The sequence below is a fragment of the Miscanthus floridulus genome, chromosome 10 (genome assembly GCF_019320115.1).
Source record: "Miscanthus floridulus cultivar M001 chromosome 10, ASM1932011v1, whole genome shotgun sequence".
Taxonomy (NCBI): Eukaryota; Viridiplantae; Streptophyta; class Magnoliopsida; order Poales; family Poaceae; genus Miscanthus; species Miscanthus floridulus.
This window is the reverse complement of record NC_089589.1, coordinates 64,871,206-64,899,063: the sequence shown is the minus strand read 5'-3', so window position 1 is coordinate 64,899,063 and position 27,858 is coordinate 64,871,206. Positions and strand designations below refer to the sequence as shown.

General features: G+C 41.6%; 2 protein-coding genes and 1 non-coding gene across 5 annotated transcripts; 1 reads left to right on the top strand and 2 right to left on the bottom strand.

Annotated features, from left to right (window-relative positions):
- Positions 1–2,960: 2,960 nt before the first annotated feature.
- Positions 2,961–3,033, bottom strand: TRNAA-UGC (transfer RNA alanine (anticodon UGC)). The gene has a single exon. It is a non-coding gene; the product is annotated as a tRNA-Ala (tRNA).
- A 53-nt stretch (positions 3,034–3,086) lies between these two features.
- On the bottom strand, positions 3,087–11,457 carry LOC136486687 (protein ACTIVITY OF BC1 COMPLEX KINASE 1, chloroplastic-like). 2 transcript variants are annotated; one of them, XM_066483649.1, is made up of 15 exons: positions 11,285–11,457; positions 10,527–10,864; positions 10,234–10,440; positions 10,035–10,124; positions 9,768–9,914; positions 9,388–9,552; positions 9,055–9,195; positions 8,784–8,963; positions 8,354–8,549; positions 5,965–6,092; positions 5,792–5,863; positions 5,486–5,598; positions 5,263–5,410; positions 5,095–5,164; positions 3,087–4,991 (listed from the first exon to the last, which is right to left on the bottom strand). In XM_066483649.1, exons 2-15 carry the CDS (start codon positions 10,839–10,841, stop codon positions 4,921–4,923), a joined length of 2,043 nt encoding a protein of 680 aa, XP_066339746.1. In that variant the 5' UTR covers positions 10,842–10,864; positions 11,285–11,457; the 3' UTR covers positions 3,087–4,920. The 2 variants fall into 2 exon arrangements, with proteins under 2 accessions (XP_066339746.1, XP_066339745.1); XM_066483648.1 differs by having other exon boundaries at positions 10,527–10,881; positions 11,285–11,456.
- Positions 11,458–13,507: 2,050 nt separating this feature from the next.
- On the top strand, positions 13,508–18,765 carry LOC136484804 (uncharacterized). 2 transcript variants are annotated; one of them, XM_066481759.1, is made up of 4 exons: positions 13,508–13,788; positions 15,312–15,426; positions 15,503–16,755; positions 18,247–18,765. In XM_066481759.1, exons 3-4 carry the CDS (start codon positions 15,669–15,671, stop codon positions 18,285–18,287), a joined length of 1,128 nt encoding a protein of 375 aa, XP_066337856.1. In that variant the 5' UTR covers positions 13,508–13,788; positions 15,312–15,426; positions 15,503–15,668; the 3' UTR covers positions 18,288–18,765. The 2 variants fall into 2 exon arrangements, with proteins under 2 accessions (XP_066337856.1, XP_066337855.1); XM_066481758.1 differs by having other exon boundaries at positions 15,312–16,755.
- The last annotated feature ends 9,093 nt before the right edge of the window (positions 18,766–27,858 follow it).

Sequence of the window (27,858 nt, the reverse complement as noted above, 5' to 3'; positions counted from 1 at the left end):
GGAGAAAGAAGGTGCTGCATCTGTTTTATATGGGGACATTTGTAGGGGCGGCTGGTGATTGAGCCGCCCCTACAAATCGGAGCTATAAATACGGGGCCATTTGTAGGACGGCTCAATCACCAGCCGCCCCTACAAATAGCATTTCCAGGGACGGCTGGTGATTGAGTCGCCCCTACAAATCAGACCCCATTTGTAGGGGTGGCTCGTAACACCAGCCGTCCCTGCTGTTTCATTTGTAGGGGCGGCTGATGTCTGGGTACCTGAGCACGTCACTGTAGGGGTGGCTCCATCACCGGTCGTCCTTAAAAAATCGAACGGTTGCTAAAAATCGTTTTTTACGTAGTGGGAGGTGGGTGATATGGAGGTCTTCTGAGACGGCAACGATGCTTTGGATCTTCAGTACTGCCATCTCCCGTCTCTCGGCTTTGTCCTCAGCACTCTGCAGTTTTGTCGCCTGATACAAGTGTGGATATCCTGCTCAATGCCTCGCTAGCCACCGCAGATGCTACGATTTCCGCCATTAGTATCTAGCTGAAAGAGGGGGACCGAGGGAGAGGGGTCTTCACTCTTCAGCAGCAACTAAGGAGCTATTGCTTCAGCATATGTACTAACTTTCCTCTAAGCAGAAAAAATGATTGGTCAGTATTCATAGTCAGTCAAACAAAGCAGGCTACATCAGAAAGGTGTAGGTTTTTTTTTTTTGACAAGGGGAAAAGTGTAGTTAGAGTTAGAGGCTTGTAGAACACGAAGTACTCAGAAAGCTGTCACTGGTGAGCCTGTGAGAGAAAAATTCTTCATCTCTATTAAGCGAAGATGGTGATTGGGAGAGCCATGTGGACAAACAGGCGAGCCTGGAAGCGACGTCTAGGTCGCCAAGGCCTTGAGTTTCATCAGTGTCGGAGCACCTGACCTGAGCTGTGACGTCGCCAAGGCCTTGAGTTTCATCAGTGTCTGCAGGTGATCCGACTCGGAGTGTGACAGTGACACCCAAAACTTTTCGGCGACACAACACAGGAGTGCGACAGAGGTAGCATAGCATATCTCCAGCCGATGCGTTTAAGTTGCCGACTGATGGATGAACGTGGCTTACTACTACAGCAGCCTTTTTTTAAGGCGGTGGGTGACATTTCATAGGCGAGGTTGGGCCGGTTGCTACAAATGTAAGGACGGTTGGCCAAATCGGTTGGGTAGAGGCGGCGGGATATAAAACCACCCCGACAAATCTGTTTTTCCAAAAATCACGAATTTAGACAAAAAATAGCAAAATTTTTTTCTTAATCCCAGAGGCCCCACCGGTCAAAGTCAGGATTTGCATTTAGGATGGCCAAATGTTAATAGGGGTCATTTACCTTTTAATTACATAATAGTTTAGCTAGATCATTAAAGGTTGTAATAGAAAAGTACTAAAGTTAGGGGACGACCCTCCTCCATCTCCCCCTATCTTCGCCATTTATTGTATGCATCGTGGTGTTGGCAGGCTATGGCCGTGTGTAGCATCATGGTTTGACATCCTTTTGGCGTGCCACACCTTGACGCTTGTGTGGATGGATGGCTCTGGACTTAAAGCTTGGCCGATGTGACCGGAGCCCTGACGATGACACTCATGGGCGTTTCTCTCCCCATTGGTAGCGTCATTGAGGAGCCCTCGCTGTCGTGTTCGTTTCTCTTATAATTCGTCTTTTTTAGTTTAGTTTTTTAGTCGAAACAATATTTTTTCTCACAATAAATTAACCGGAACAGTGTTTCGGCTTGTTTTTTCAGTGAAGCGAACGGGGCCTTTTTAGGACTCTCTGGTGAATGCCCTATTCAGATTCCCTAGACGGGCAATGGTGGCGCTTCGGGCGCTACATCCTTCCTTGCGGTATCCAGCCTGTTCATTTGGCTATGGCTTGTCGTAAACGATCGTAAATTTTCAGCCGGAATAGTATTTTTCTCTCACACAAACTAGCCAGCAGTACTTCTTCACGAACCAGCAACGATACGAACCAGCCAACCGAACAGGTTGATCATTTCAGAGATCTTATTCATTGGTCACCGCTTGGCACTCTTGTTTATTTTCTATTAGGCTCTACTTTTTGTGTTGCCCCACACCACGCAGGGACACTAGTTCCTTCTAAGATTGTGCCATGGCGAAGTCGAAGCTACTACGTTGCAGGCCGGGTTCGGCATAGCTCAACAATGATTACATTTAGTAAGCTCTTTAGGATATCCGCACCTGTTCACCTCTATTTTCATCTCTAAAAAAGAATATTCTATCCTAGTCATCGAGATCCTCTACTCTATACTTATTTCTCCCGCACTCATGTTATCTCTATCCCATACTCTATACCAGCTACTCCATATTTTATTCCCCTCCCTCCCCTTTCTCTCTCTCCACAACTCTCTCTCTTGTTGCTACAGCGATGCTACAGTGTTTAGCGGCTGCTCTCGCGCGTGTCTGTGGCGGTCTCCTATGCAGCCGGTACGCTACCGGTAGCGTACCGGCAGCTTTAGCGCTGCCCAGTGCGGACAGCCTTAGGACAGTGTTAGTTTTCTTGTAGGTATGTGTTGTAACTTTGAGCCTTGGACCACCCATCGCTAGAAATCGAAGTTGTTCAGCTAGGTTTTTGAGCTCAGTGTGGGTTGTGCGTTAATTTGGGTTGGTCGTTTCAGGGTACTATCAATATTAGAGTTTTTGTTGGTTTTTCTTTAGTTAATTAAGAAAATGTAAAGGTTTTCAGACCTGATTTTTCTTATAAACTGTAACTTCTTTTATTTTTATTAGAAGTCAGAGCTCTACGAGTTGAGTTTAAAAGAAAAAAGAAAAAATAATGATTCGTGTCAATCGCACAGGGAGGCAAAGAAAAACGATGCCGGTGGATACGATAGCCCCGCGGATGCCCAGGAAAACTGGGGAAGCAATGGAATCGCAGCCAACGGTCTGCAGAGCGAAGAGATGAAAGAAAAAAAGAGAGAAACAATGGAGATGCGGGGGATCGAACCCCGTGCCTCTCGCATGCAAAGCGAGCGCTCTACCATTTGAGCTACATCCCCGTTGTGGGTACGACCATAAGTTTCCGCCTCTAATCACTTTTACCAAACCCAGGAACTACCACTAAATCAAAAGGCCTGGACTTCAATTTGTGACTGGATCATTACTCGTGGAACTAACATGGACAGAACGCAATAATGGAGAAAAGGTACAGAAATGTTTTGTTCCGAAGTAACCATTTCCTCGGTACAATCATGTGCCATCGATCGACACGCTGCACAAGCCTTTGATGCTTCTACATATATTTGATTTGAATGCTAACTGTGTACACAGTGGCTGACCTTTGTCACCCTCTCTCACCCCCAATGGAATGCATCTCTTATTTTGACATCTTTGACACAACCATGGCTCAAAGAATTTTGCAGGTCCCCATTGTCCATTCGCAGGAACCAGACCTCTTGCGATGGAAACCCGGCGACTTCAGGCGATTGCACCACCAAAGAGGCTTTCGAAATCCTAAACCAACAGGTTACCACACCCATTCCCTCCCATGGAGCAAGAAGAATCACGTCACACACTCTCGACCTTTTTCAAGCGCATCTGGCGACACAAAACCATACCTCCTCCACGCATAAAGACATTCTCCTGGAGACTACTTAGGCAAGCCTTGGCAACAGGTTCCATGCCCGGGCGCTTCACAAAGCACATTAACCAAAATTGCCAATTATGCGGTAAGATGGATTTCACAAGAGCTTTTTTTGGTTTAGTGCAGATCCCCCGCTTCGTTCGGACCAGCTCCCGAATGAGGACGATGCTGTTCAGGAATCCATCTCTCACATCCTTCCTCGAGGAGTTAACGATGCACAAAATCTTTACCAACCTTTGGTATATTTGGAAAGCAAGAAATGACCACAGGTTTAATCATAAGAAATGGACCATAGCCAAAGTCCACTACGAAGCTAAGGCTGACCTGCAATCAGCAGTTTTATCTTTCTTTACAGATGAAGAACAATAAAGCTTTGCTCCACAAACTTCGCTAGATGAACAAGTACTCAACTACAGTGCTCCTACTCCGCTTCTGACAGGCCCCAGATGCTACACTGATGCAGCTTTGTCCCCAGATGATACTTCAGGTACAATGAGACCCACTGGTTTGGGAATATTCATCTTCAACTCCAACTCCATGCAGCCTCTTGCAATATACATCAAAGCCAAATCTCCCGCAGTTAGTTCAGTCCTGATGGCTGAAGCAACAGCTCTATCCCTGGCGGCCAAAGTTGTTCGGCTTCTACATATTGGCCAAGTCAATTACTTTCTGATAATGAGATCTTAGTGAAGCTGTTGCAGAGGACCATGCCCAGCTCTCACCAAGATTGGCGTCTTAAACCTCTGCTAACTCTCTTCGCTGACAGCAACATAAACATTGATCATCATATGTTCAAGATTCCAAGAGCTCAAAACCTCACAGCACATTCTCTCGTCTCACAGGCCAGAAAGTTGCATACTCAGTTTGTATGTACCAGTGCTGATCATGGAAACTACTGTCCTGTCAAGGAAGCACTTCACTTTGTATCCTGGGATCAACTTGGATCTCCTCCATGTAAAATGTTGCTAATTTTAATACATATATGTGCTCCTTATCCAAAAAAAAAAATGTGTACATCTGTATTTCTATTAGATTCGAATCACGAGCTCATTTTTTTATATACAAGATCCCTTGCGCTATACTATACAAATGGCATGTGCAGAAAAATTGACAAGATCAAGAAAAGAAAAAAAAAACTGCACATTGCATATTTTGCTATACAAAAATCAAAACAAAAAACAAACTGTATACAGCAAGGAGGAATTCTTGTCTAGCCATTTTTCTTGTAGATTATATCGAGGTACCATAACCATGAAGGGCCCTATTCAATCTGTTTGCTTACTCTTCTAGAAGTAATAGGTCATTAGTACTGGCGATCTGACAGGATGGAATCACACCAGGAAAGCATGAAATCACGTGCAACAGATGGTAAATCTGCATAAAAAACATAAGTAAATTTATCACAATTAGACCATAGAGAATGCCTTTCAATGTCACAGGAATAAGTAAGCAGAATCTGAATATTTCATCAACTTACCTTGAAGAACCTCAAGGGCAACTGAAGGCATATCTATTTGATCTTCGACCAGTCTGTATACATCCACAAGCTGCGAAAGAGGAAACGAATTACAGTCATCCATTGAGCACTCAATCAAATATATTTTACAGGAACATCCACCGTTTACAGGAAGATCGGACAGAGTACCTCTTCTACGTGCAGTTTGGAGTCTTCAGTGAAGGCCAGTATAAGTTGTCTCCTGATACCAGCATCGATAAGGAACATCCGTGCTCCATCTTTTATTGTTTCAGTGAGATCAAGTTTGCTCTCCAATTGTCGATTTCTTACAGCTTGCCTGACAGTTCACTGGATCAGAAGCTTCTAGGACGAATAACACACAGAAAAGAAAGACAGTGGTTCCAATACTCACAAACTATTCTTTTTCAGTGCGGGGTTGCTGCTCATCTTGGACACATTCTCCTTGGCAAGAACTATAAGGTTTTCTAGTCGTTTCCACTGGAATGCCCCATCTTTGAATAGCACCTGCACAGGGGGGAAATGAGCAAAGTGCTAAAAACTATAACATGGTATAAACATTTGTAATAATGCACTTGAACATGCATTTGAAACTGTCCATTTTCACAGCATAAAGTTTCATTTTCTTTTCCAGTACCGATGCTTAAATTGAGAATTTGGTTCACATAGTCCTTCCAGTTATGTCAATTAAACAAGTTACCTGAATCAGGCGTTCACGGAGAGCAGGGTTTGGATCTGTCAACAGACGCTTTGCTATATATGGATAGGCAACCTAAATATGAAGAAACATACAAGAAGGATGTTAGTAACCAAAGAATGTTCATTGATGTTTTGTTTGGAGCTCAAATGGTAGCACATGCCAATATGCCATACCTCAAGAAACTTAAAATCACGCTTTAGTGTAAAGCAGATTCCTTCTTGCGTCAACAATGAACGAATAACCAAAGAAAACCTTTCTGGGATGCGGATTGGATAGTTGTACACAAGCTGATTGAACTTCCCTGTGATTTTGATTTTGATTAGATAATGATGAAGTATATCTTCCCTCAGATATTTTTTAAAGGAGTAAATTGCATTCACCATACAACAACTTGTATGGTTGTACCACTTTAGTCCAATAGCTTTCAAAATGTGCAAACAGATGCATCAACCAGTCATTTACAATCATATACGGTCCAAATACACACGAAGGAGCATCTGTGATAAGTTGGCAATATGGCATGGAACATAAATTGGCTTTATGCACATAAACCCACATTCATTGTTTTTTTCTGAAGTTTAGATATCGTTTTGATCGTGCATGAAATGGAATCTGAACCATTGCATTGGAGCAGGGTGATCAGCGGTTATATATATCACATTGCTTACAGAGAGAGGCAGGCGATCGCATAGAACTTGGCACTAACTTCTCTGATGATAACTATGATGGAACCATAGCTACCCAATCTAGTTGCCAAGGAGATTCGCATGACATACCCAGTGAGCATGAAGCTCAAGAATAATTCCACATTATTACATAACACAGGACCAGCCGTATGATTAGCCTCTAATACGTAAGGCCAATCCTTCTTCACCCGCCTCCTCGTATTCCCCTGCATCTTCAGCCTCGTGTGCTCTCCCACCGCTGCGCCCCTCCGCATCTGGCTTCGGTGCAGCCCATGCCGCCTCTGCTGCCACCCTCCACCACCACCTTCCCTAAATTCAGGGAGGCTTCTCTAGACAGGCAAGAGTTCCCCTACCTTCACCACATCCCACTGGCTTCCGTCACGCACCGCCACCTCCGCCGCGGCCATCACTAATCCCAGTCCCTTTTTCTTCTTCACCGGTCAATTCCCCCACTGCCGGCACCGCCTAACCAGCTTCTTCCACCGTCCAGCGGGCAACGTCACGCCCACCGTCTCTACTGCCACCACTGCCATCAATCAGCCTCCTTGAAGCCCCTTTTACAGCTGGAGAACACACAGCCCCTACGAGGGGGGCTGCGTGTTGTGCTTGTGCATTAATCGCACACACGCGACCAGCACAAAGGCTTTGCCTACATATATTGCTCCTTATTATTATACACTTATATCCTATTATTACAACATTCTAATTTACTATTATTCTTGAAGAATTATTACACTTCTATTTTGAATTATTAAGTTCAATTCAATATATTTCTTTATGCTATCTAGATGTTCTTGATATATTTTACTCGCATCATCTCCTCATGATCCTTGCTTGGACAAGACTTGGATGAATTGATTCTAGAATTTGCAAAATAAATGATGCAATCACTTCCCTCCATTTATTCTCTGTGTTTATTTACGTGGGAGAGACAACAACAACAACAAAGCCTTTAAGTCCCAAACAAGTTGGGGTAGGCTAGAGTTGAAACCCAACAGAAACAATCAAGGTTCAGGCACGTGAATAGCTGTCTTCCAAGCACTCCTATCTAAGGCTAAGTCTTTGGGTATATTCCATCCTTTCAAGTCTCCTTTTATTGCCTCTACCCAAGTCAACTTCGGTCTTCCTCTGCCTCTCTTCACGTTACTATCCTGACTTAGGATTCCACTACGCACCGGTGCATCTGTAGGTCTCCGTTGCACATGTCCAAACCATGATTAATCTATTTACGTGGGAGAGAAACATGATTAATCTATTTATTCACCGGCCTCATTGCAACTTGCAAATGAAGTGAACTGACAATGAGACAATAAGAACAATCATGTCTTCAACTTAGGCGTTATTTGAAAAAGATTAGCAGGGATGCAGCACAAGTCAGCAGCAGCGATCAGCATCATTGTCAAAGGAATGCTATAGGAACATTTTCGTCAAAGTAATGCAATTTTGCATTTTGGGCCTTTGTCTCATACAAATCGTACTAGCTACACGTGGCCTGCCTAAATACACTTGGTAGTTATATGTGACCGTATATGCACACATATGATAAGCTGATGTATTCATTTTCACATTTTGCAAGTTGGTGGATTAGAGTGATACAACCATACAAGTTGTTGTATGATGGATGTAATTTATTCTTTTTGAAGACATCTAATATATAACATGTTGCATTAAGCATTTCTCATTAAAATTGAAAAAAGAAAAAAAATGCATGCACTAAGCATGGCTGCATGGATAAGCAAACATGCTGAAATGCGGTAAAAATAATAATTTTCACAACTCATATGACCAACTGCTAAACAAATAACATGACAGCAAATTCAGAATATGACAATTTGTGTACAGTAAAATAAAACAATGCTATGCAAATCAATATTACCAGTCACACTCCGGAAATTGAAGTCTGCCAAGCCTTTTCCAGCTGAGTTTTGCCAAATGGATTCCAGAGCTGGAATAATTGGGGCTACATCTGTTCCACTAGCAAGGAAACCCAGCCTAGTGAAGTCATTTGCCATTTCAGCATAGTCTTCGTTAACAGCATGAACAACAGCATCGATTAGGATTTGTTTGTTTTGCTGCACAAGGAACAAACAATGAAATAACATGTTAACAACTTCTGTTTCCTTATATAATATGCAAATACGAAACAGTGCAAACATGGGTTCACAACCCGGAGGGAATAACAGATTTTGCTGCTGGCTGCAGGACTACAAGCACAAAATGTATATATAGACAGGAAAGCAGCAATGAAAATGTAATAAACTGTAAGTGCCAAGAATTCTACCACTACAAAAGTGCATTTTACAGACCTGGCTAAGAACGGCCACATTTCCAAAGTCGACATAAGCAATACGACCATCACGCATTGCAAAAATATTTCCAGGATGTGGATCTCCATGGAAAAGACCAAATTCAAGTAACTGACGCAAAGCAGCACTCACTCCAACTGTGAGAAAACCTTCCACATCAATTCCAGCTTCTTTTATAGCCTGCATGAGTGAATTTGAAATCAATGCTGCTACAGAATCACAATGAACTATTGCACCATTGAAATATAAACAATGATATGAATGGTCAAACCTGTGGATTCGTACATCTAATTCCATCTATCCACTCCATCACCAGAACACGGGAACCTGAAAGCTGCTTATACACTCGAGGTATCTTGACAGTCGGATCATCCTTAAAATTTTCTAGGAAGTCCTCGATATTTGTAGCTTCCTAAAATATTGCAAACAGGAACTAAAATCAGCAGCATTCTATACACTTATGAAAGAGAAAGAAATATAAAGGAATCATTGTTGAAACATAATCATTGCACTCTATGTTAAGAACATGTGAACTGTAAGTCTGTAATAGCTAATTCTATTTCGTTAAAATTGACAACAGTACAAAGGCTGAGAAAATACTTACAAGAGTGTAATCAAGTTCTTCCAAAAGTTTCTCACCAAATTCATCAACAATAAGCTCCGCATTGCACCCTAGTTTCTGAAGACTAATCCCATTCAAAAATGAAGCCAAAGTGCGGAACAGGAAAAGATCTCGGTATATTATTGGTTCAATTCCTGGTCTCTGAACCTGAAATTGTCAATGACATAAACCAAAAAGAAAAGTATGACTTCCAGAGCACAATTTGTACAAAGAATATGATCATCAAAGGTTACAGAATATATTTATATCCATCCTTGTTTAAGGACCATAATTAGAAAAAACAATGCATCTAGTTAGAAAATGAGTAAATAAATGTAATAATAAGGAAGTACAGATAACAGAAACAAAGTAAATATAGGAACCTTAATAGCGACATCCTCGCCAGTTTCTCTAAGTGTGGCACGGTAAACTTGGCCCAAACTAGCAGCTGCTATTGTCTCTGATGAAATTTTGCTGAACAATCTCTCTAGAGGTTGGCCAAGTTCCTCCTCAATTATGGTAAAAGCCACCTACCAAGTATTCAGCAACAAAACAAAACTCGGTTAATCACCCTGCTTTCATCTGTGCAAACTCTAATATATGAAATCCTAAAGAGCTATTTGCAGGTACTTTCTGTTGTAAGACGATACCTGGTTAGGGACTGGAGGGACATCATCTTGCAAGATGCAAAGTTCATTCATATAATCCTCTCGAATAATATCAGGCCTGTTGGCTAGAACCTGAAGAACAGAACCAAAGAAAGTTAGGACAATTGTAAAGATATATGATCAATGAATTCGAATTGTACAATCAGATGTATCCTTTATAATGAAGATTAAATGTTATGACCTGTCCAGCTTTTATGAAAGATGGGCCCAGATCACATAAAAGATTACGGAGCTGCCGGGCACGATATGGAACAATTTCTTCATCCCGTCCAACCAAGAAGTCATACACAAGAGATGACCAGTAAAATCCAAGTTTCCAAACTATCTCCACTCCCCGACTCGCAAGGGACAGTATGGAACCTCTTGAATCCAAGACTCTTTTCCTGACCTAGCAATTGTAGAAAAATGAACACAGTTGAAACAATTTTTAACCAAACCAATTCTATAAACATAAAAGAATGCAGATTCCAGTACCATTTCTGGACTGTACTTTCGGAAAGGAATACAGACACCACGTTCAATATCAAGTTGCTCCATTGCACTGCTGGGTTTGTCGCTGGATATACTTTTGATAGCTGCGCCGTTGGTGCGTGGAAGTTGGGTTATGTTTTGAGATGATATTGGAGCACCGGTCGATGCGGCATTCATGACATAGAGCGCTGCTCGCCTTCTCCTTTGGGGCGCTGAGAAACTTGAATTTGCAAATCCATGGTATGCCGCTCGTCGGTTGGTCGTCATTGTGTGAGACCACTGTGCTGAAGTCCAGATACAAGATGTACAGAGCTCCATTTTTTAGCCTCAAATGCTGATATCTGGATAAGATGGCAACCTGCATCAGCAAGCTTTAATAATCCGACCAATATGGAGCAGTATTACAACAGTATTTCTAAATTTTAAATTGGAAAAAAAAAAGAGAGAGAGAAAGAGTTCCATTGATCTGCTCGCTGAGGTAAGGCAATGGAATAGCCTAGGAATTGTAAGATTATGGAGACGCAACAGTACAAGCATATATAAGGCAAGGATTGTCCTAGGGTTTGGCAAATAGAATCAGGGCCAACCACAGCCGCGCGTTCCAGGGCGTCACGGGCGCGAGCGGCGGCGGCGGCATCGCGCTCCTGGACTGCAGCGGCCATTGGAAGTGGACGCAGCTCGAGGGGTTCACGCCTCACGCGCGGGGGAAGCAAAGCAACGACGGCCGGTGAAGGGAACGGAGCAGCAGAAGGAACTCTCACCTTGCGTGCTGCTCGACGGTCGCTGACTAGAGCACCGGCGGCGGACGACCTCGCCCTCTTCCCCTGTCCTCAGTGCCGAGTCGCCGGCCGGCTGGGTGGCTCGCGGCGCTTTTTTTTCGTCGTTCCTTTCTCTGCTCTCTCTCTCTCTCTCTCTCTCTCTCTCTCCCTCTGTCTTTGTGTGGTCCGGAGCGGCGGAGCACGCGTGACGTAGCCATGGCTACCGCGGCGGGCGAAGAGGAGTGGCCGAGTGGGAGTAAATGCTGGCCACTCGGTGTAACGGCGTGCCCAGAAGGGGAAACCGTGCTATCCACAACTTGTACGGTGCTGGCCGCCTCCTGATCGCTTCGACCACAGGGAATTTGCCCAAGGCCTTGTTTAGTTTGCAACTTTTTCCAACCGGATGAATAGTATCACTTTCGTCTTATTTGGCAAATATTATCCAATCGTGGACCAACTAGGCTCAAAAGATTCATCTCGTGATTTCCAACTAAACTGTGTAATTAGTTATTTTTTTTACCTACATTTAATACTCCATGCAAGCGGCTAAAAATTGATGTGATGGAGAGAGAGTGAAAAAACTTGGAATTTTGAAGGGAACTAAACAAGGCCCAAATGGCCAAATGTGGAAAGAAAAAGGATTTTAGGTAGACATCAATCAACAAAAAAAAAAGGGGGTTTAGCTTTTAGGTAGTGGTGAAAATGGATCGAAGGCAAATCCAAATACAGTAGCATCTTATATATGACATATAAATTCAAATATTTTCATATGTGAATACAAAATGCATAGTCCTGAATTCCCATACTCCCGAAGGTGAATACAAAACGGATAGTTCAACTTCAAATTTGGATTCAGATATTCTATGCAATTTAGTTGTCTATAAGTATTCATCCGCAAGTAATTGATAATTTTTGGAAACCCAATTTGTACCGAGAAAACGAGAAATCAAACTACAGAAAAGTATATTACCACACTTACATTAACTATCCTTAAGGTGTTAAGTGCTCTTTGGTCACTAACCAAAACTCGGACTTAACATACTACTAACTTAGAGCTTTAAAAAAAAATCCGAGCGCAGCCAGAATTCCTGAGGAAATTTCCCATCTAGGGTTCACTGGCCTATTTGAAGTTTTTAGGTCGAAAATTCTGGACCTTGGTCGGAATTTTCGAAGTTTTGTTGACTTCTCACACGAAGCACTGCATACAGCCTCAAAATGCTTTTAAGTATCGAAATTTCCAATACTTGACCAGAATACACAATAACGGCTAGAATTGTGTTGGGAGTATATATTCCTCTCCACCCTCTCACCTCATAGCTCTTACACACCACCACCACCACCTAACACACACCAAGAACGCTATATGCTCTCATCTCAAGCCCCCCTTTCTCCCTCTCTTGTGCATCTAGTGATTGACTCCTCGATTGGTGAAAAGAATTGGTTGAGGGATGTGTGAGAAAGCTTGTGAACTATATTTTCTAGATCTTTGAGCACTTGTGATCTTGTCAGTTCTTGGATTTGAATTTGTTACTCTTCGATTTTGATTCATTGCAAATCCTAGATGGCTAGGTGTAGTCCGGGAGCTCCGATCTGTGGTGAGCACCGGGAAATTTGTATTAACCATCTTTTGTGGTGAATTTGTGCCGAGTTGACCTTTGTGGTTGCTTTGTTGTGAGAGAAAAATATTGTACCATGACTGATAAGCCGGACTGATAAGTTCAAGCGAACAACATATATTGTATTGGACGGTTTCTATGAGGTTGCGAGCCCAGGCGTCGAATTTGATATGAAAAACTAGGAATACGATCGATTGCTCGTAGATAGGACGGTTCCTTTGAAGTAATGACGTGGGCAGCTGAGGTGCCGAATTTATTTGGTATAAAAACCAGGAATACGGGAATATGGTAGAATGGTAGTAGATTCGAAATAAAAAAAAAGTATCGGCCTGTATCCCGACCCAGCCCACTCAAGCAGGCAATGGGTACTATAAGGCCTTTCGATGCGGCGGCCTAGCCCACTCAAGCTGGCAAGCCGCAAGCAGCAGCCTTCCCCTCACCCATGCGTGTGTGAGTGTGTCCCTTTCCCTCGTGCCCCAGATCCCAGTGCCCCCCACTCGACGCCCGGCCGCCACGATCCGCCCGACGCCGGCGAGTACGACCCGCCTGCCAGCCAGTCCGCGACGAGCTGCGCCCCCCCCCCCCCCCCCCCCCCCCCCGGCAAGTACGAGCAGAAATGGGTTTCTTCCAATCGATCTGTCCCCTCTCTTGATTGATTTGTTCATTTCCGTACTGATCCACGTATCCAGTGTCTTCCCCTCCTGATTTTTCCATTTCCCTCCTGGTTTGTCTTGATTTTTCCCAGCCGTGAGTAAGAGGGCCGTATCGAGCCAGCGCGAGTGATTAGGGGATTTCTGCATTGGAAAATCTTCAATATTGGAAGACCGCAAATACTTGGATGCTTTAATTGCAATAATAATTTGCTCTGGTGATATGCAGTGCAAAAAAATGGTCAGTCATTGTCATTTCATTCTATTCTTTGCGAAAATACTATGTAATTTCAGGATTCCTACACACTAGTAGGCTGCTATTGCTTTTAGAAGTTCAACATACCTGGTTATTTACCTAATTTAATGTATCCATGTATCCGTATCCTTCCGATACCGATACATGTATCTGTATCCGTGTTGCATGGGACCCTAGGTGTGCAAATTCACCAAGTCACCAACTCTACCACTGTTTGTAATTGTAAGCTTGGCCAAATAGCGAATGTAAAGAATGTTGATCCAACATTAGAAAGGTGTGGAGGGGAGAAGAACTTAGGGCCTGCTTGGTTGCCCGCCGTTGGAAGCCACGCCAGGCTGTGGCGCGCCACACTATTGTGGTGGAGGAAAAGCTCGCCGCACCTGTGGCAAAAAAGCTGACGCAAATGAACTGCTATTTCTGTGGCAAGCCTCACCTTACGCGGAAAGCAAACAGCGGCCGATTTTCTGTGGCGAGCGTATCCGTGGCGTGGCGAACGAAGGCCGGGAACCAAACAGCCCCTTAGTTGTTATGCCTTGTATTATCCAGGTAGTGTTGAAATAGATATATGTTTGGGGATGATACTTGATCTAAACCCATCACCATTCGTGGTTGCTAAATTGAAACGACTGATCTAAGATAAAGGCACATGGATCGATCTAAAGATATAGCTATACTAATAAAAAACTTTGAATGAATAACTAAGTAGTAAGTACTCATATTAATCAAAGAAAACTAGGTTAGCGAGAGGGGGTTTTGGAAGTTAATCTGACGATAGAGACACTGCCAGAGATGGCCAGTAATTGGTAGCAAGGAAGTGAACTCAAACAGTATCATGTCCATATTCCACTGCAAATAAATAACATAGCCTAAAGGATACTGTATCCCTTGTTTTATTTTTTTTTTAATATTACTAGTTATAATTAATTAAAAAAATAAGTAGATCACTAGCTAGCCTAACCCTACATACATGCAAAATAAGGAACAGAGAACAGTCGCTGCCATCCTGCATGTCCCGTGGGCATGACTTTTTGCATTCCACACCTCATCTCCATTTTTCACATTCAACTCTCTCGCTCCCTCCCTCCCTCTCTCTGTTCAGTTCTGTGGTTCACAATAGCCAAAAGCCAAGATTGTGTAGTAACTGGTAAAAAACGAGTTGTTGGCTCAGACTGTAGGTTCTTTGCTACTGTTCAAAGGGTTCTTAAGTTGCGTAAGTCAACTAGGTTTGTACCTGGGCTCAGACTGTGGGTCCATCGCTACTGTTCAAAGGGTTGATAGGTTGCATTAGCCAAATATTTCTACCAGAAGCAGATAGTTTAGCCATAGTTCGTTAAGGGTAGTGTTGTGCTAGTTCTGTTCTGTTTCTGGGAAACATATGTATTTCTGTTCCCGGTTAATGGAAGTGGGGTCGAGCGTTGCCTAAAAAATGGGTCTGTATCTTTGTCGATTTTGCATTAAGCACTTTTGGTACCTACTCAGTAACAATTGCAGAATTTATCTATGTGCAGGTCGACTTTCATCAAGAAAGTGGTACCATTAGTTGATGAAGAGGCTGAAGAGACTGTTTTTGTGTTTGTGGATCAATGGAAATTGAGTCAAGATATATCAAAGCTCCAAGAATAGGTGGAATAGTCAAACCTCTCTACACTATCTCTGCCTACTGCTGCCAATTTAATCACCTTGATTTTGAACTTTGAAGTCAAGGGAAGGTGGTGAACCATCTTGGTTCCTTGGTTCATCTTGCAACAGGTGTTGTCAACTTCATATCAGCATTAGCATTGCGTCTTGTTAGCAGTGAAGAAAATGTTATCTGTCTCCTAGGCTTTCCTTTTGAGGAAAGCCGCACTGCCCTTTCCTGCATCATCATGACGCTTCCAGATGATTTGCTCATCAGCATCTTTCTCTTCCTCCCTCCACACCCCTCCTACCTCCTTCGTTCTTCCCTTGTATGCAAGCATTGGCATTCCCTCATCGTCGACAATCGGTTCCTCCATCGCTTTCAGGCACTCCATGGATTACCTTTACTTGGTGTCTTCACCAACTCCACTCGCATCCCTCGATTTCTCCCTGCTGGGGATCCTCCTAACCGTGTTGCTGCAGCATCTTTCTCTCTACCTGATCTTTACTGGAATGTCCTTGGCTGCCGCCACGGCCATGTCCTCCTTGTTGATTCAACATGGCATCAGGTCTTTGTGTGGAACCCTATAAACGGCCACAAGCGCTTAATACAAGCCCCGTCTGATGTGGATCCTCGTTTTAATTATGGGAATGTGCCTGAAAGCAATGCTGCTGTGGTTTGCGCAGCAAACCATGCTGACCATGGTTACTGCCACTCTTGTCCATTTTTTGTAGTATGGGTTTTCACCAGCACCCGCTATGCTTATGCCACTAGATACTCATCAGAAAGTGGCAGGTGGGAGATGATGGAATCTTCACCAATACCATCTGATGTTGATTTCAGGCCTAGCATCCTTGTCAGGAATATCTTGTATTGGCCGTTGAAGTCAAAGCATATCCTTGCATTTGAGTTGGTCACACATAGGTTATATCATATTGAGTGTCCACCAGAGACACATGATATATACAGGAGGAATGTCCACATCATGAAAACAGAGGATGGTGGTCTAGGTCTTGCTGCTCTGGCAAAATTTAACCTGCGCCTATGGGCATGGGAAACTGATGCTGAGGGTGTTACAGGATGGGTACTGCGCAGGATCATTGAGTTGGATAGATTCCTGCCGTTGGATGTATCGTCTCTGCCCTCACCGGATAATGGTTCATGTGGAAGGCCTCCTGTCAGGATATTGGGTCTTGTTGAGGATGATGATTTGGTTTTCTTATGGACAATAACTGGGGTCTTTGCGGTTCATCTCAAGTCAATGAAGTTCAAAAAAGTGTTTGAGGCTGATGTCTCTGCAACTGTTTATCCCTACACAGGTTTTCACATTGCAGGTGCTTACATCATATGATTTGACATCACCCTGTGCCCTGTTTTCTGTTTCATCTTGATGCACCTTCATGAGTTTTTCTATGAAATTTGTATTAGTAAACTTCGCTATCTGTAACCTTTGAACTGGGTGGCTGCACTAGAATATTTTATTGTGTTTCATGGATGAATAGATTGGAATTTACCTATATTTCCTAGAATGTGTCCTTGTTTTGAACATAGAGGTTTCAGGTTTGTTATTTGTAGTTTGTGATTAATAGTTTAATACTCCCTTGTCTTTAAATATTGGTTGTTTTGCACATGGGTCATTGACATGGTCTTCAATACTGATTGAATTCCTAATTTCCACTAACTCCATTTAAAATTACAAGGCTTACTATGTTTTGTTAGGACATGCCTTTGACCAGCAATTATACTCTATTAATACATAGATTTTATGACCCAAGATTGATGTTGTTGAATCCGTATTAAAAATACTGTATCATGGTTATAATTTTGTATCACATAAATTAATATATTAATGGAGTAATTTTCAGTCAAAGCGTTGTCCTATCAAAATGAAATATTCCTTGTAAAAAATAGAGGATACTTGCATGTGTTGTATACATAAAAAATAGGCGGAGATATTATGAATTTAGCGATACTGGATCTATGTGACCATTGAGAACGTAACAGTTCTATTCTTGTTCCTAGTATATATGTTTCAATGCTGGAAAGAATAATTTTGACTATTGTATCCAAGAGAAGAAAGATATAATTGTTTATTCTTTTGTCAGATTATTTTATTTTGTGTTAATGAATCATGTTAATGATGGGCCATCTTGTTTTAATCCCAGTTAGACTTATATGAGCGCTTATACAATTGATAGGTTATAGTTGTTGATGATAAATCAGTGCCAACTGTGATCAGCGTTTAAGATTGCTTGAGTCTTTTCAGTTTTAAGTTAGTTTCTGTTATCTTATATTGAGGGAAAATATGTGGTTAGGAAGAAAATATTTGTTGCTGTAGTGTTTAATATTCCCAGTTTCTTCCCTTTTGTGGTGCCTCGCTTGTATATTTTTTGAGGTGTTAGGCTATTGTTCTGATGTTCTCTGTTGCACAACTGTTTTTATTCTGTATTATTTAGCTGAGAAAACACAGAAGGCTGCTCACTGTTTAATAGAAAAAAATGACAAGGTGCTTGTTCTCCACCAAGATGCACAGATTTATTTTCATTACAAATATATAATTTTTTTCTATTCCTTGTTATGCAGATCCTAATGTATTATCTTTAGCAGGTCTGAATGCTTTACTAGTTTCTATTTCATTACATCAGGGGAATAGATAAATCATACATGTCATGTTTAGTTGCAGGAATGAAACCTTGCTTGAACTTTTGATCGGTTGTTATGCTGAAGTGAAATGCAATTGCTAATTTTGCTTCTCTAATCAATGAATTTGTACCCGCTTTCCTGTGAAGTTATGATAGCATCTAAACAAGTTTATCTGCTGATAGGTCTTGTTGGACGCGGCGGTGGAAATGTTGCAGCTGAATAATAGTAGACGGTATCTGCTGGCTTCCTTTCGTCAACTGACAAGCAGATAATAGCCGATGATATCTGCTGACTTCTGATTGTCGTTCCTGCATAATAAAGTAAGCAGTGACCCAATGACATAATGGCAATACAAGGGGTGCCATCGGGAACCTCTAGTTCTCTGGTTTCATATATTTTACTGTGTTGGTTGTGTATCTACCTTATTACAACTCGAAAGGATCGTTTGGTGTTTAAGGTCGTAACGGCTTAATGCTGTCTTGTGCTTCATGTGGTCGTGGTCTCGAATTATTTGAATATTTCTCCTTGTGTTGTTTGTTGAGAGATAAATAGTCATGGCTATATTGTATATATATTAGCAGAGTCGTTGCAATATATGGGGCTCTTGTGTGAAACCAGATGTAATTGGTTGGGTAGCTGGGCCAAACTCATGCTTTACTATATGCATACAATTCCTGGTCTTTGGTGGTTTAAACTCGAAAGGTGTGCTGGCGTTTTACCTTGATATACACATTTGGTTGCTTGAGTTCCATGAGGAGAAAGCTGCATTACTAGGCGCAAGGGTTTCCATACTAGCCAGCGTTGCTGCAGCCGCAAGCAAGAATTCCAATTTGCGCTAAATATAGTATATTATTTCATGCATATATGTACCATATTTGTTGATTATAAGATGCATAGTGATGATAAAACCTTTAAGATACACGCCTGTTATGAGCATATAGAGAAGAAAGGTTAGAAATTGAACAAGTTCTGATAAAAAGGATATTGAAGAATTTCTGATAGAAATCAAAGTTTCTCAATGGCACAGCAATATTAGCCTTGAAATGTCATCTTGTAGAGATGATTTCAGGCTGGCACCTTGCTGTTGATTGTTTCATGAAGTAGCATATTAGGAAGGGAAATAGAACAATATAAATTGTTAGTTCATTGGTTAGCCAATTCGTCAGAAGTGAAATACTCAAGGCATATGAAAGCAGTCAGTTTGATGAACCGAAGGGACACAAGAGCCATGAAAAAATATTGTAGGTGTGGTCACAGCAAGAAGGCCTACTATGTGGAGTAAACAGGGGCAGATCAAATTGTTCAAAAAAATCAATATCGTAAGGTTATCAATATCGTAAATGAGTAAAAAGTAAATAGTCTTCTTGCACAACACGGCAATATATTTGGCCCAGCCTCTAGCCTAGACACATACGCACAAAAAGGAGTCGTTAAGACACGGCAATATATCTGGCGACCCATCATGCTCCAACACGAGCGCACGGCTCCTCTGAGCTGGGCCAGCCCAGGAGGCTTCTATTGGACTTTTACCATGGGAACCACTTGTGGGAGGCGGTGGTTAGGGCCACGTGTTTTCCTTTATGCTCGTTACTTTAAAAAATGCGATAACATTATAGAGTGTCTATTTAATTCAGTTTGTTTTATGATAGTAGCTAATTATGTATTAAATGTATAGCAACATATTTTTAAATCTATGCTAATGCTTGGCCACAGGCGTCTGACCCGTGCGCCCCTTCCCCCACCGCGCGCCCGCCCCGCGCATGCGCACCCTTCCCTTGCCGCGCCGCACCCCAGCGCCGGCCACGCCGCGCCACCATCCCGCGGCTCGCCACTGTCCACTGGTGCCCCACATCCATCTCGGTCGTCGCGGCCATGGCGGACACCATGCCATCACCACCCCGGCGCCATCAGGAGAGGTTGGCGCCGGTCTGGACTTCGTCTCCCATGGCCGCCCGAAGACACGCGGTAGGAAGGGGAGGCATGCGCACACTAGGCCGTTTGCTCTCAACGTTCCCCCTGGACCCGAGCTTGTTGGCTACTGGAGTCCCCCACCAGGTAGGCCATGGCCGCAGTTTTTGACGCGGTGTTTCAAGTGTTTCAGGCTTATGTTTCAAGGGTTTTATCTGAATGTTGCAAAAATCGATCTTGGATGTTGCATATGTTGCAATCGCAATATACGCATGTTGCACGCCTATATTTAATTCGTTTCATGTGTTTCAGACGTTTGTTTCAAATGTATCATCTGAATGTTTTAAAAATAGATCTTGGTGCTGCACATGTTGTAGTGGCCACACATGCATGTTTCAAGTGTTTCATCTGTTTTGGACTTATGTTGCAAATGTTTTATCTGAATGTTTCAAAGATAGATCAGGTGTTGCAAGCGGCCGTCCACCTACTGTTGCTGCTGAGGCGCCACCGTGGCTCATGTGCTGGCGCCTGAGGCTTGTAGACACCTCCGCGGCGTGCATCCGTAGGCGGAGCAGGTGGGTGTGGGTCGCGGTTCCACCGTGTGGGTGTGGGTCGAAGTTCCACCGTGCGGACGTGGGATGGGCATGGGGGTGCGGTTCTGCCGTGGGGGGCGCGGGCCACAGTTCCGGACGCTGGCGATGGTTGGGAACATGACTGAGTGTGTGGGATGCGATGCAGGCATTGGGGTGCGGGATGTCCAGGCGCTAGCCCTTCTATCAACCAATTATACACACAATTTTCTACAAAACTAATTTTACATTATTGCCCATCTAGAGATTCTGTATAAATGCCCCAACATAATTTATGTACCAACAATACTAATTAGGTCCTAGCAAGTATAATGATCAGGGGTCACAATAGACATACTAATTAGAGTTATAGCATTTGTCCCACGGTCCGATTATATTGATACTTTAGAGTCCCATAGAATCCATCATACTGACAAGCATCATAACATTCATGCTAATTAGGGGGTCACACTAGGCACACTAATAAGCATTGTCCTACCGTCTACTGATTAGGGGTCACACTAGGCACAATGTTGGGGATTTGACTTCGCCAAGAAAACATAGCCCCTGGAACTTTGGAGTTGAAATAGTGATTTCCATAACAAAGTTTGCCTGCAGGGAAAAGAAGCAGAGCGAAGATGAAAATTTGACTTCGCAAGAAGGAATTCGTCTTCGCCAAAAAGAAGGAAACAAAACCAAGCGAATACAAAGGTTTGACTTCACTTGACATTATGGAGTCAGAAAAGAGACATAGTGAAAATCAACTAAGTCCAAGAGACGAAGACATTAAGAAGGTTGAAGACCAAAAGTTGAAGAATGAAAGCTTAGATAAGGAAAAGGACCACTTCGCCCTTATAGTTGAAAAGGGTTGTAACTATTTGAGTTAGGGGTAAAATAGTCATTTTGTGTAAAGTACGAAGACTGGAGTCCCTATAAATACCTCCTCTGACATGTACAGTACGATCATGAAATGAATACAACTTTGTCTTGTGTTCAAACTTTGATGCTTGTATGATTTCTTTACCCAACATCTTGCGCCCACCGTTTGTGTGTGCTCGAAGACGGCAACGACCACGCGAAGCTAATGGGCAGGCCTAACAAGAAGTTACCACTAGGGTAACCGAAGATGACCCACCAAGAATCGAAGACCAAAGTCTTGAAAAAGATGCACCCCAAGACAGGAGCAAGCGAAGTCAAAGAACAAAGACTCAAAGAACTAGAAGAACAAGTGTTGAGAAAATAAAAAGAACTTGAAGAATGTCGCGCAAGAGCAAGAGAAAAGTCTCTCAAACAAAGAATAGAAGAAGCCAAAGCCACTCTTCGCGAACTAAACGAACAACTTCAAAGCGCAAGTCACGAAGTTATACATTTAGAAGAACCAAATTCAGCAACCAAAGCCTCTCAAGTGAAGAATTCCCAAAAGTCATTCATATCAATTGACACAAGCTCTCCCTTATCAATAAACTTGCAGCTAGCACAATGGCCCTTGGGATACAAATTTAACATGATATCAACATTTGATGGCCAATCTGACCCAAGGCAGTTTCTGATGAGTTTTGAAGCCACAGTAATTTCTGGGGGTGACGATAAAACTACGTTAGCAAAATCTCTTGTCATGGCAGTTAAAGGACCAGCACAACAATGATACTCTTCACTAAAAGCAAAATCCATACATTCATGGGATCAACTTAAAGCAAATTTGCTTGTTGACTTCTAAGGATTCTAACCAGCTGGCCTCACAAACATAGATCTATTTAATTGGAAGCAACAAATCAAAGAGCTCCTAAGCCAGTACTTCAAAAGATTCATCCAAATCAAGGCACACATTTCAAATATCCCAGACGAAGTGGTGATAATAGCCGCAATCAAGGACTTTGAGTAGGCCAATGTGCTTCTCATCTCGCTTGAGAAAAAACAAGTACAATTGCTAAGCTTTACGAAGTCATTCAAAAATATTGCAAATAGATGATGATTACAGAAAAAAAAATTGAGGAAGAAAATAACTTCAGGGCTCAAATCAAGCAAAGCAACAACAACTTCCACCCTCCAAGACCAAACAACTATGAGCGGAGACCATTTACATCCCACAACCAAGTCAATCAAATCGAGAATGACAACAATTCAACAGCTAAAAGTGATTATGCTCACCAAAGTCAATACAACCAGTAAAGTCAATTCAATGAGAGAACATTTGAAAGAGGAGGCTTCGGCACAAGAGGAAGAGGAGGAAGAGGAAAAGGAAGAGCACCTTTAAAACCTAAATATATGTACTATATTATTCATGGCAAAGGGGTTGGACATACATCCAAGATGTGTCCCAAAGTAAAGAAAAGCATTGAAGAAGCCTAAGAAGAGAACAAGGCACCAAGCCAATCAAAAGTTATCAATCATATGAGACAAGAATAGCAAAATTCTCATCAAACTTTTTACCCAATGCACTATGGACATGACCAAGCATTACTTCCAGGGCCACCACCCGCATACAGCTATGAACCCCTAGCAATGTACCATCCCATGCAAAATCAATGGGGGCAAAATCAACCTCAGCAATCCAATATTCAATCAACACAACCAGAAGCTTCGATTGCAAACAACAACCCTCAAAATAGTCAAGCCAAGTAAGAAAACAACTCCCCATTAGTTTCAGCGGTGGACAATAATGCAATCATCCCAAGCAGAGGAAACATATTGACAATCATGGGAGAAAATAGCATGGACCATGAAAATAACAGTCAAAGAAGAAACTACTTCCGAAGAGTAAATTCAATTTCAATGGAAGGCACATATAAGAAAACAAGATGGTCCCATCTGCCAATCACATTTTCAGAAGAAGACCTTCAGTTGAAAGATTACCCACATATAGAAGCTATGATAATCGAAGCAAATATTGATGGATGGGCAGTTTCAAAAATTTTGGTTGACAGTGGTAGCTCCACAGATATCATATTCACATCAACAATAGATGCCATGAAAATTGATCGCAAAATATTAGGGAGAGCAGAACACCCACTTTATGGCTTCGGTGGAAAAAAGATACACTCAATTGGGAGAATAGTTTTACCAGTCTCTTTTGGAACAGTAAGCAATGCAAGAACAGAGCAAATAGCATTTGATGTGGTTGACATGTACTATCCATACAATGCACTCTTCAGAAGAGGAACATTAAATGCATTTGAAGCAGTCATAAGCTACTCATATTTATGTATGAAAATGCCAGCAATAAATGGAGTAATCACAGTCCATGGACACCAAACCGAGGCAAGAAATATTGAAAAAGAATATACTCTAGGACAAAAGCATGTTCACGCAATCGCTGAAGAAGCAGAAAAAGAAGAAATAGAAAATACGAAGCCTCAACCCAAAGCTCAAGCTTGTCAAGAGACAAAAAGAGTACCTCTTGATCCATTAGTCCTAGACAAACAAGTCATCATTGGTACTGGACTTTCTCAAGAAGAAGACAAACTTATGGAATTTCTTCGAAGCAACAAAGATGTATTTGCTTGGCCATCCAATGACTTAGGAGGAGCCAGCAAAGACATAATTGAGCATAAACTAGAAATCGATCCAAAAGTTAGACCAAAAAAGCAAAAGTTGAGAAAACTAGCCGATGATAGAGTTCAGGCTGCCAAAGCTGAAGTCCAAAGATTGCTTGATGCAAAAGTTATAAGAGAAGTTCAATTCACAACTTGGCTAGCAAACATTGTCATGGTCAGGAAAAAGAATGAAAAATGGCAAATGTGCATCAATTTCACAGATCTAAATAAAGCATGCCCAAAAGACAATTTCTCACTACCAAGAATTGACTCATTAGTTGATCAAGCAGCTGGAAGTCAAATGTTAAGTTTCTTGGATTGTTTTTTTGGCTATCATCAAATTTGAATGAGAAAATAAGATGAAGAATTCACAAGTTTCATCACTTCATTTGGGACCTACTATTTTGTAAGAATGGCAGAGGGGCTTTGCAATACTGCCACAACATTTGTTAGAATGACTTCAACAGTGCTATGTGATCAAATCAACAAAAATCTACTCACCTATGTTGATGACATAGTAGTCAAAAGCAAGAAAAGAGAAGATCACATCAAAGACCTCCAAGAAACTTTTTCAAATCTTTAGGAAGCAAACTTAAAGTTAAATCCTGAAAAGTGCACTTTTGGAGGCCAGAAAGGAAAAATTTTAGGCTGCATTGTATCAGCAAAAGGAATTGACCCAAACCCAGACAAAGTTCAAGCAATCCTCAACATGAAAGTTCCTGAAAATATAAAAGATGTCCAAAAGTTGACAGAAAGACCTGCTGCCTTAAATAGATTAATCTCAAAATTAGCTGAGCGAAGCCTTCCAATATTTCAAGCACTCAAAGGAACAAAAACAAACTTTGCATGGGGACCTTCGCAGCAACACGCATTCGAAGAAATAAAAAGATACTTGTCAAAGCAAAACACTCTAGCCACACCAACTCCAGGGGCTGAATTGCTCCTATATGTTTCAGCAACATAAAGTGCAGTCTTAGTTGAAAAATAGGAAAATGAACACATAAAAAGATAAGTCCCAGTCTACTTTGTTTCAGAAGCCTTGTCTGGCTCAAAAATCTATTACTCGAAGATTGAGAAAATAGCTTATGCAGTTTTAACGGCAACAAGAAAATTGAAGCACTATTTCCAAGATCACAAAATCAGAGTACCAACAAATTATCCTCTGAAAGAAATTTTGCAAAGTTGCAGATTATCTGGAAGATTGGGAAAATGGGCAATAGAACTATCTCAGCACTACATTGAATTCAAAAAAAGAACATCGCCCTATTGAACTATCTCAGCACTACCATGTAACTATTTGAGTTAGGAGTAAAATAGTCATTTTGTGTAAAGTACGAAGACCCCTATAAATATCCTCTCTGACATATACAATACTATCATGAAATGAATACAACTTTATCTTATGTTCAAACTTAGATGCTTGTGTGATTTCTTTACCCAACACACACTAATAAGGATTGCCCTACCGTCTACTCAGCCTGCTCAAACATAAGTCATGTACTGGTTCATACTGATTAGACTTGCAGAATTATACTGATTAGGACCACAACAGACGTACCGATTTGGGCCGTAGCAGACATATTAATTAGGGCTGTAGCAGGGTTATGGGTTTGACCTACCATCTTTTCAGTTGCTTATTGTATTTACAATTCTCAAACACTACTCCATCCCCAGCGCATGCGAGCACATCTCCTGAACCTCTTGTCCTTATTAATTGTACTTTAGAGGGTGAACTAGGTAGTGTGTCCGTGCGTTGCTACGAGATAGCTAATAATTTATACTAAAACACACGGATCGCACGATAAGATAACAATACTGTAAAAATTAAATATCAACATTAAAGTGATATTTAATCAAAAAAACAAAGTGTCATAGCTAGACCAAATTAATCTAAAAGCATTATCCTAACATTATCTAGCTAGGATCGTGCACGTGCATTACAACGGGTGTTATACCGTCCACATGAGACTTCCCTTCAACAATATCTATCTTGTCAGCCATGCTACACTAAAAGTACTCGTGATAGTTGTGTGAGAAAAGAAAAAACAATATGCTATAGTTACATGCCATAAATTTTATATCTTCTATGGACTTACAATGAATTAAAAATTTTAATGCTACCTTTGTTTCTCATTGGTTAACATCATTATTATTGGAACGAGAGAAATGATTTCTTCACAACACAAGTTCCCCTGGTCCCTATAATGCTCATCCGCCTAAAATGGATGGTGCATATACCATAATAAAAAAATAAACATATGCACGTAACTGCATGTCAAATATATTCTTTCGAAGCAAGAAACTTGAATGAAATTTATTTGTTTAAATGCAAATATCAGGACCAACAGAATATTCACATCTTAGTGATTATAATACCTATTGTTTTTTATAGAATGTTTGCATAGTATGGATACAAAACACTATATAGTGCATCAGGACGCTTAGATTCCTTATACAACACTCCCTCGTTCTTGCTCAAAAAATATAATTAAGGCATCTAAAATCAGTTAGCGGCGTCGACCTCCTGCCTGCCTTGAGGCGGAACATATGGCCCTAAGCTTGCAAAATTTCTTGTGAGCGGCACTGAATTCCTTCCTGTGTTGATGCAGCGACAAGAGCCCCTAGGAGCCAGAGACCAGATGGGCATAGGTATCCAGAAGTTCCTATGCAATCTGCTGCCTGTTTTTTTTTTAATTTACTGACTGGTGAGCAGTTTCAGGAACAATAGAAGAGTACTTTCCATTGAGCAATATGGCCAAATCGAAAAAATCAGAAGTGAAAATTTCATTAAACCATACCTTTTGCTACAACAGTATACAGGCAGCATAACCACCATCACCAGCACAAAAATCAGCCCACGCCTCTCGTCCAAGTAGAAGCACTAAATGCAAGTGCAAAACAAGTGGCTTTTATTATTTAGCTATCAGCTAAATGCAAAAGAGACAGCAGGCTCCAATAACTTAACACACACCCCTACATTTCCACAAGCAAAACATGTAGATGGTAGTACAATTGGCTTGCAGCTGCAGCCGAAATGGCTGCAATTAATCACTACCGAACAGGAAAGCTTTTGAGTGTATAAAAGTTGAAACAATTATCAGCACAATGGCTGCAGTTCATGTATCATGATTACTCTTATTTAGTTATTTTGTGACTTTTCATTCATCACTGTATGCAAAAGAAGGGGACATTTTTCAGTAAACATGTAAATATATGCTATGACCATAGGAATTTCAGGCTGACATCGATGAGAAATCAATGCTACAAAAAGGTGACTCACTAAGTGAAATATACCGTACAGATACTCTGAAATTTGTAGCCTAAAATAGATAAAACTAATCATCATGGCAATAGCCAAATCAAGCATCATTGAACTTCCATGTATTTTTTAGCAACAAGATCAAAACTAATAAATCAGTGGGCATATATCCCTACGTTCCAAATTATAAGTCGCTTTGACTTTTTTTGTTCATCCATTTTGCTATGTATCTAGACATATTATTTATTTAGATGCATAACAAAATGGATATACCCAAAAAAACGAAAAAGACTTATAATTTGGAACGGATGGAGTAAAAAAGAATCATGCCAATTATCCACCAATCACAGGTGAGTAGAAATTATTTGAGAATTTATCTGCAAATAGAGTGCCAATATCTGTAGGACTGAAGCTGGCACCAAATGCCTTGATGGCACACAATAGCCGTGGTACTAAAGGGTCAAGTGCCTCCAACCAGTGATGCCACACAGATTTGTGAACTCTGCTACCCTATCACTGAACTGA